General features: G+C 37.3%; 2 protein-coding genes across 2 annotated transcripts in view; both read right to left on the bottom strand.

Moving 5' to 3' along the window:
* Positions 1-798, bottom strand: part of LOC149052748 (uromodulin-like) — an 11,995-nt gene extending 11,197 nt beyond the window's left edge. The window contains exon 1 of the mRNA XM_089205524.1: positions 717-798. Coding sequence (XP_089061650.1) covers positions 717-786 — 70 coding nt within the window. The 5' untranslated portion in view covers positions 787-798. The remainder of the gene's footprint in view (positions 1-716) is intronic.
* Positions 799-5,720: 4,922 nt separating this feature from the next.
* On the bottom strand, positions 5,721-7,262 carry LOC149052747 (uncharacterized). Its single transcript, XM_089208151.1, has one exon. It carries the CDS (start codon positions 7,260-7,262, stop codon positions 6,810-6,812), a length of 453 nt encoding a protein of 150 aa, XP_089064277.1. The 3' UTR covers positions 5,721-6,809.
* Positions 7,263-9,490: the final 2,228 nt, after the last annotated feature.

The raw sequence follows: 9,490 nt of genomic DNA, 5'->3' as shown, positions 1-9,490 counted from the left end.
GAAATACTTTTCATGAACAGCACACGGCGAGGCTTGAGTTTTGAAAGCGAAGAAAGGTCACTGATTATTTTTTGAGATTGTTGAAGTCTTCCTTCAAACCTAATCCTTAAACGTTTTCGTGTCGCGAGCTTCCTTTGCAAACAAAAAAATGCAATTTTTTTAATTTTTGGTAGATATATGAAAGCTATGTCTCCTAACAATAGACAACGATGAAAATGTAAATCGTTGATTTCATATGTCAGCATTATTTTATTTTAAAAAGGATTCCTCATGTTGGTTACGGGTGGTGAAGATCTACTTCTCTACGATGTAAAAACCTTCAAATTCTCCTCTTCCAAACTTTGATGATTTACATTTTACCAGTATCCCTGGTGAATGTTATTGATAGGAGAGCATAAGCATAATTAGAAGCCACCGCCGTTGCGAGTTACCCTGTGACTAATTTTTTAATTTTCTTTGGAATGGGATACCACAAAAATTTTCGAAAACGAGTCCTTTTATGAAATGCCTATTTTAATAAATCATTGATGGAAGGTGAACACAGGGTTTGGACTTAGGGTGACGACAAAGCGTTAACTCATATCTTACCGATATGTTAATTATTAAGCCGAATGCGGCGACAGCTTTATACCAGTGAAATCGATTGAATAGACAAATGAAAGAAAATACAACCATAAATAAATCTTAGAATAAATGAATCCCAGTTTGCAACTCACCTTTACCAAACGTTAAATAAGTCATAAATGGAATGTAGGATACAATCATGAACAGCGCAGAAAAGTCCATGCTTACTCCAAGACAACGTTCTTTTATTAAGCGGTTTAAATACAACCTGTTTTAATGAAAGGTGGCATTCTATGAAGCTAAAGTCAACAAAGTTGGCAGTTGTCATTTCTCGCCTGATAAGGATATTGAGGTAAATAAAATAACGAATACAATCATAAATTTTGCGACCTAGAACCTCTTTGACGATTTTGTTTCGGTCGATAGAAAGATTCAGGACTGAGGGAATACCACTGGATTTTAGCAGATATATAGAATGTCGCAATTTTTACTGCGAGTTACGTTGTAAACATATCCTCTAGAAAGTCAAATAAATAACAGGTGAAAATATTCTACCCCCAGCAAGGCAAGCAGACACCTGGCCTGAAGCTTATTTAGATATTCCTTCAACACATTCAAAATTCATAGGATCAATAAACAAATTCAGAGTATTTTTCTTTTTTTCTCCTACGGAAAGATAAAATATCTTTCTTGAATGGTCGTTTTATTAAAATATAGCGTCCGGCAACTTCGCTCATGAAATAAACATATCTTCTAATTACGGGTCTATTTTAGTAGAAGTGTAATTGACAGATGATTCCATGTTCCTGTTGGAAGTCCTTGGTTTTGTATAAGACAGTTTAGGATTTATCAAATCTCCCAAGTTACTGTGAATTGATCATCAGCTTCAATTGGCTGTATAGGCAGAACTTACCGTGGCTCTCCTCGAAACAGGCCGTGTCCTTAAAAAACTGAAAATTCCCTAAATCCATCAGGCAACGAGTGACTACCTTCGCATGTTGTCTCAATAATTACAAGATGGATTAAAAAAAGGGAAAGTTTTGAAAAGTGTTGTGAGAAGTGTCATTTTTTATCTTGATTAGCATCCATGCTGATTTTTTGCACCGCCTTATTAGAATATCATTTCTCCTTAATCCTTTCCATTCCTTTTGTAATATTGGTCACGAGAATTTGATGCACATTAAGCTTCTGTTTTTCAAAGTTCGTAGCAATGTCCGACACATAAATCGTTATCCTATCACGTTTCGGTATTTCGACGGCATTATCCTCTTTTAGAGCAACTAGGATCTGGTCAACAATTCCAGCTGATAAGTTTTTGAATATTTATCGTCCCTCTCCTCAAAAATATATTGTTTGTTGTCATCAACATTGATGTAAACTGCTCATTTTTCTTTCAGGTTTGCGTCATGATCTTACTGATGCCCTCTGTTTTGTCAGTGTCGTTAGACTGATCCTGACAAAAAGCGCTTTGAATTAAGGTGCAGGGATGAAGGAGTGATTAACATGTGAGAGAAATGCAGGCCAAATGGTTGAACTTCATGGCAAACAGTCGGGGCTCAAACGCTGGTAAGGGTCTTTGTGTTGAGTTCTTGGGACTTACAATTCTTCTCTCAACTCGAGGTTACAATACCTTACGATACCTCTCTCAACGGAAAGTTACAATACCTTACAATACCTCTCTCAACTAGAAGTTACAATACCTCTCTCAACTAGTAGTTTCAATACCTTACAATACCTCACTCAACTGGAAGTTAGAACAATACCTCTCCCAACTCAGTAGTACAGAGCTTAAGTTTTCTTTTGTCATCGGCTCAAGACGTAACGCATAGTTAATCTTGATATTTACACGCCAATTATCGTTTTAAATGGTTATTGAGTAATTTAGAGAACGGATTTTCTCCTGTGGAAATTACCGCTTTACAAACCCATTCGGAGGGCATTAAAATCACTATGATCACTCGTTTTTCAGCTGAGATATATAGATCGTGCTATGCTCTATTAATTTCATTCATTTCACTGTTTTTTTTGTTTTGTTTTGCTTTTTTTTTTTCAGATGTTGCATGTCTTCATGGGTATGAAGACGTTATACTACCGATCCATTCCCTTATCGTCCAAGACTGCATGTTCAGAAGCGCTGGGAGTAATAGTCAAGAAGTTTCAGTTGCCTGGGAAGGCCAGCGAGTATTATTTGGTGGAAGTCTTTGAGGAATGTGAAACAAAATCTTTCTGTTTATCCTTTTAGATGGAAAATTGCTAGTACCCAAAGGAATTAGATTGGTGTTGTGAGGGGAAATCCTTTGGCCACTCGTGGGAACGAAGGAGTTACAACGACTGTTTTGTACCTGTTAATGTACACCCACTTTATTGAAAATAGACCTTGTATTAAGGCAGGAGTTCCAATAAAAGCCGATTACTGGTGATCCTCCGCTGACTATGAGACCGCTAGGGAAAAAGTTATTGTAATCCTTGTCAAGGTGATGTATGTACTGGTGTTGTACGTGGGATGACAAATGCTACTGAAGACGTCTCTCAAGAACCAGGCATTAACTCAAGAAAAATCATCGGTTCGCGATGCAGATGAACTGGAGCTAGCACATGTTCCAGACAGTAGAAGGGAACGAAATAAAAGAAGAAATCAGCGAGGATTTGCTGGAGGGTCTGAACGAGCTGGATCAAGTGAAAAACGAAGAATCCGAGGCGATCACTTCTCAGGGATTGGAGGCTGAACATCATATGCTTGCCGCCCAAGAACAGTTTTTCCTTTTCACAGGTGGGCGAAGGGCTGTTTCTCATTCCAGCATTATAAGGAAGAAACGAGTGTTATGTCTTCTAGACATACTAAAGCAAACACGAAGATACAATGGGCTATATAATCTCTCTTCTAAAAACGACATACTGTAATGGTGGTTTATTCGAAGTGATTTGAGTGAAACCAAGAAAAAACATGCACCCCCCGATGATTTCAGGCTATTTTCGCTATTGATGAGTCAGAACAAGTCATCGATGTATTACGGCATTCTCAAGGATTTTCCAATCTTATTTTTTTGGTAACCTGTCAAATAAGCGTGACTGAAGCCTTTCACTTTTAATAGATTTAACATCAAAGGAACATGCTCACCTTCCGGGAAAAACAACACTTTTCAAAAACGGTCACTGCAAAAACAGAAAATGATAGACATGTTTTCCATAGATAATTGCTTGTTTCTGTGTAGCCCTAGAAATTAAAAACATCAGGCTTTTATTTTGCAAGATTGGAAATAATTAATACAAATCGTAGGTTATGCAGTGAATTGAGTTTCTTATGTAGAGAGGCAGTCTTTTTTAGTTATTATCAGCAAAAATTATGAAAGACAAGAGGCCTTTTTTTATGAGAGGAAAAGTAATCAACCTGTGAGAAAGAAGAAAGAAATGATATCAATGCAGTTATTCCTCGAGACCCTGAGATCTATCAAGGAGTAATGATAACATTCTAAAATATTTTTAGACATATCTAATCTATTTTGGAAGCAGATGTTCTTACACTAGCGAAACTCCCTTAATTCGCAGGGAAATGACGACCGCCCTTAGATGATGTCTCTATTCCGAGGTGAGCAACGATAATTTGACCTCCTGGATACCGGAATTTCATTTTGCGTCGGACACTTCGTATACCGCATAATAATGAGGAACTTTCCATGGAAAGGTTAGAAGAATTATTTGTTCGTCGCAAAGTTTGGCAAACACATGTACATAACTTAAATGAAATGTATGAGCAATGAAATTGTGAGACAAACGTTTTCCTTCCAAGTAAACTGATTTTATCCAATTTTTTGATAAAAATGAATACTAAAAGTCGCAAAACTTCAGAAGTAAAATTTCCATTGTGGAAAAAGAACCAACATCCTTTAAAAAAAGTAAAATATTTATTACTCCTGGATTATTGGAAGACACTGTCCTTTCTGAATTGGACGTTGTCAATGTCTGAAGAGAGTATTTAGCCATTAAAATTTGCCAAAAATTTTCCCAAAGAGAAACCTATCAGTGGCCAATGGCACAGTTATCTGTCCATAGGGTTTTTAAATTTATTTCATACAGTTACTTTCACAGTACTTACAAACTACATAAGTTACGAGGCTAACATAAATTACATAACAATAAGCATAACTTAGTAAACCAATCTAGTTTACACTGCTTACACAGATACCTAACATGCACGTACAAGCAGTTTACGTGCACACACTGGCAGCTTTACATCGCTTGTGCAAACTACATTACTAATGAACACACTTTATATCTTCTCATACCGAAATTGTTATTATTATTAGAATAATGATAGCAACGCTAACTTAAATGACATATTGATAATGTTAATAATGATAAAACTAACCAAAGAAGTAAAATAGCCATTGCAAGCGATGCAATACCTAAGCATTAAATTTTACAAAGGTGTCATTTATATAACATTTATGTCTTGTAGACACTACGTAAGGTACTTAGCGAAATCAAGCGTTTGGAAACTTTTTTATTTCAAGTTTAATTTAAGTTTGCCAAATTTTTTTTAAACGTGCTTAGAGATTTGTTTGCCATAGCGATTTATTTCCACGTTTCAATTTTTCTGTCAAGATAAATATGAAAGCCTTGGAGATATATTCCCGGTCTTCTCCATCCATGGTGCTGCTAAGCTTTTCCATTTTTAAGGACAACCTCTCTTTTTCTTTCATGCGTAACCCATGGAGATTAACTTCGATATCAACAGGAGAAGAGTTTCCTGGTGTTTAACTACATTTGTTATACATTAGACTTACAATGAAAAATCTGATCGGTCGGGAGCATTCAATCAGATATCTGCAGCAAACATTTGCAGCAGATATTTCATTTATCATGTCAAGTTCAAAGACTGCCTAGTTACCCATTCCCCCTTCCGTGTTGTGTTAATATCCTTCTGCAAGCTCAGAAAGAATTATTTTCTTTTGCTGTTTACTCAAACACATGAGTAATAAAACAATTATTGAATTCGCTTTTCGTATAATATCATGAGTATCAAACTTCACGTCTGTGTTATATACCATTCGGCTTCAGCAGATCACACAGACTTCACTTTTTATGATTCATGATATCATGTTAAACCTCATCCAATATTTGCTTAATAGCTGCTGCAGTTAATCCATAGGAAAAAAAAAAAAAGAACATAATACAGTCAACATTCGCCCTGATAATAATAATGATAATGACTTTATTGGATTACACAATTACTGGTAGAACCAATAGTTCTCATTGTGGTCCTCTGATCAAGACAGAGAGAGGAGACAGACAGTTACAATCAGGGCATTGGTTGAGATATTCCGCTGAAGTTATTTTTAATCTTTGAAGGAAACGGAAGCATTTGTCTTCCGCACGTTCTCACAGGAACCCTTCCTCAAGAAAAAGCATTGCCCTTCGTTGTCGTACAATTTTCATTCGCAAAATTTCCCGTCACTATCGTTTGGACTTTTTGGTTAAACAGCCTTCCTTTCAAGACAATTGTTGTTGAGTTAATAGTTTTAGTGACTTTGACCATTCCGAAGGTTTAATCAAAGGCCTCCCTCTCCAATGAACTCAGGATGCAATTCACTCAGGAAAAAGTTGCCATTCGAACATACAAAACCCAATAACTAGGGAATTTTGATCCTTCCCTTTCAGAATCCCAGTTGCTTTTGGTCTCTGTTGAGATAAGTTTATGTAGCCTTACTGATTGGCGTGTTACCCACCCTGCTAAATTTCATCCCGCTTTTAGGAGTATTTTTAATTCCCCTACATATGATACCAGTTCCCCTCGGAGTACCTCACGTACAGAATTTACTGGCAGTTTGCTCATTCATACTTGGTAAAGATAGACAAGTCCGTTGAGAATTTTTTCTCCCCTGATAACAAACACAATGCCCCGGAGGTGCTAGAATTTAGACCTTTTAGACCAGCATTTGATTCACAGCATTTTGAGGAGGCTTTTACTTGTTATTATCGCTCAAGCAGTCGGCTATTGGTTCAGTTTATAGAAATCAAAATGCCCGCATTAGTATATCTTTCCTTCAAGCCCTGAGTTAACCCTCAGAAATTTCTTTGGAAGGAGGAGGCTCTTTGATTGCCTTCAGTTGATGAATTAATTAATGTTTTTAGTTTACATCAGGTGGAATTCGTTTCTTTCTGATTAGATTATTTTCCTACTTACTATGAAATACGAACTTTTGCGAAAGCTCCAAAACAATGTTGAGCAACGCGATCACCGCAACTCAAACATACAGACCATATACCGCAACACATGTTCGTTCCAATCCGTTATCAGAATCGCCCCACCTGAATAAGTCCTCACTGAACCAGATTTGGAGTTCTTGGTTCGACTCCACCATCAGTGGGAAAGAAAAGTTATCGAAGAGTAGTTCTGGCGATTCGGTTGTGGCCCAAGGCAGGCTGTAAAACGTACAGCCCCGAGAATTTGATCGGTAATCGTTAGTAGGCAGAAGGAGATTACGGTCATTGTCAGTTATCAAAGTGGCCATTTGGTTAGGAATGAGAGGAGGCCAAAGGCATCCCCACTTGGACTGATAGCTTGGGTCTGGTGCATGACAGCTGACATGACCATGTTGGTATGTTAATTTGAATGTAGTGATGTTACCTGAAATGGCTGTTCTAAAGATACCATACGAATCATCTTTGGCTCCGAAGCAAACTGTAGACGGCGTCATCTGTATCCATCCCATGACTGGGGAAAAAATCAGTAGATTTTGAATGGATTTCTTGATTTTTTTAAACAAAAACATTCGAATGGGCTATACGCCTGCTGCTGGGAAAGAAAAGGAAGACAAACAGACTTACAGCGCCGAGAGGCAGAGAGGGATAAAAAGGGACTTTTGGATGAGGCTTGATTCATCGAAAGATAACCAAAATTTGTTCTCATTTGAAGTTTTTCATGGAGTAAAAGCGTTTTTACGTACCACTAGTTATCTCACAATTGCTGCCCTCGTATCCTTTTGGGCAAACACATCTATACCCTTTGTCTGTAAATCCAGTCTGACAAGTCCCATCGTGTTGGCAAGGAGTTTGTCCACAAGTGTTCTAACAAGTGTGGTAAGAGAGGTTGAGCACAAAAGTATATAAATGAGAGGAGCAAATGGTTACGATAATTTGAAAGAGCAGTTGAAATGTAATTTATGTGATTACAAGTAAACGGTCAGCCAATGAACCACCACGTAAATAACTTGATAAGAGGAAATTTGCTATAAAAAATTATAACAAAAAGGGTAAATCGGTTAAGAATGCTCTGACCATTGTTCTTCTGTAGCTGTAGTTCACTCAGAGCCTGAGGTCCTGAGGAAGATAACTGTGTGGCATTATTCAGCTGGCATTTAGTGATGGACGGAGAGCTGTTGGAGAATTTATTAATTAACAATATAAAGAGAAACTAAAGAAGGGAAAGCGTCACTTGCTTAAGAATGCACTGACCATTGTTCCTCCATAGCTGTAGTTTACCGAGGGTTTGAGATCTTGGGGATGTTTATTGTGTGTGGAATTATTCAGTTCACATTTAGTGACTGACGGAGAGCTGCTAATCACTACCTCGTTGTAGCTGACGCAGTTGGGTTCCATGAAGCATAGAGTGGAGCAGAAGTCTTGCACAAGGGATTCTACGGTTCTTATTAGGTGATTTATAAGCCGTTTACCATGGAAAGCAAGAGATGATGTAAATTCCAGTTTACGACATAGATCTATGAAGAATTGAAGATAATACGATGAGCACCATTTGACTTTACGTGAGTTCACAACTCACAACTTCTTATCTAGACGGAAAAAAAAATTTCTTTTTCAAGGGAAAATTAAGATTTGCTCAAAAAACTTGTGCAGTAGTCTGTCTTCAGGAGGAGGTCGTAATAAATGAAAACGAAAATTATTTCGAGAAAGAAACATTTCTGATTCATTAAAATTGGTCTACTTTTAAGGTTTCACTGATAACCGATCAATAATTTATTATTGACCATGCAATTCTTTTACGAGTATCAATTTGGAATCCACAGGATATTTAGGTGGCTTTTCATGTCATTATCTCTTAAACAGTCGAGGAGTAGTCAAGTTTGTAGAGAGCAGCATGCCAGAATTAATATTTCCTTCCTGCAAGCTCTGAGTGAAGAGTGTGCTCTTTGATTACCTTCAGTTTTATGAATGTTACTCCATGGCTTTTTCAAAAGATGAGTCCCCTACTAACTCTGAACTACAACCTTTTGTAATATCCCTTAGAGGGAATAATTGAAATAGCATTGTGTATTACGATTAAATTCTCCGGGGTCCATGTTGGCATGGTGAAGATAATCCATCCAAAATATCCAGATGAGAGGAAGACCAAAATGTAAATAGATTCTCGGGAATAAGGGTACAATTCCCTAGCCAGAAGCAGTATTACTAACCATGGGTCTGTTTGGTCTCATGGCTTTTGAGAGTGATTTCCATCTGACAACACTAAGGAGTGAAGCTGCGTCGCTATCATTTTGAACCATTAGTCAAAATGTCAAAGGACTGTTTCCGTGAAATCCAAATTCTTCAAAAATTATCTTAAAGGTGTGTAGGCTAAGTTCAAGCCTCTTCAAGAATAGACACTTCATCTAAGGAACGAAGTGACGATCAAGAAAATAAAACCTAAGGTGCACATTAGCGACTAAAACTCTGTTCAGATGAATAAAACTGTAACTCACTTTTTCCTCCCGCATCTTCTACTATCAAGAAAGATAACAACACTAGGAAGAAATAAAATTTGTTCAAAAACGCCATGTTGAAAACTAATTCGAGCAATTCCGTTCAGACATAGCTGGTGACTTCTGAAAAGCTTCAGAGGTTCTTTTAGCCGCTTTCAATATTACGAAAGTACGAGGACATGCATTTTTTATGCCATTTTGTTCCTTTTGAGGGCTATGATTGGCTCAGA

Source organism: Pocillopora damicornis, chromosome 1 (assembly GCF_964200805.1).
Source record: "Pocillopora damicornis chromosome 1, jaPocDami1.2, whole genome shotgun sequence".
Lineage (NCBI taxonomy): Eukaryota > Metazoa > Cnidaria > Anthozoa > Scleractinia > Pocilloporidae > Pocillopora > Pocillopora damicornis.
This window is presented reverse-complemented; position numbering and strand designations above follow the sequence as displayed.

Bases quoted from the DNA above. Each gene is read 5' to 3' on its own strand.
- LOC149052747 (XM_089208151.1), bottom strand. From the start codon at position 7,262: ATGACGCCGTCTACAGTTTGCTTCGGAGCCAAAGATGATTCGTATGGT.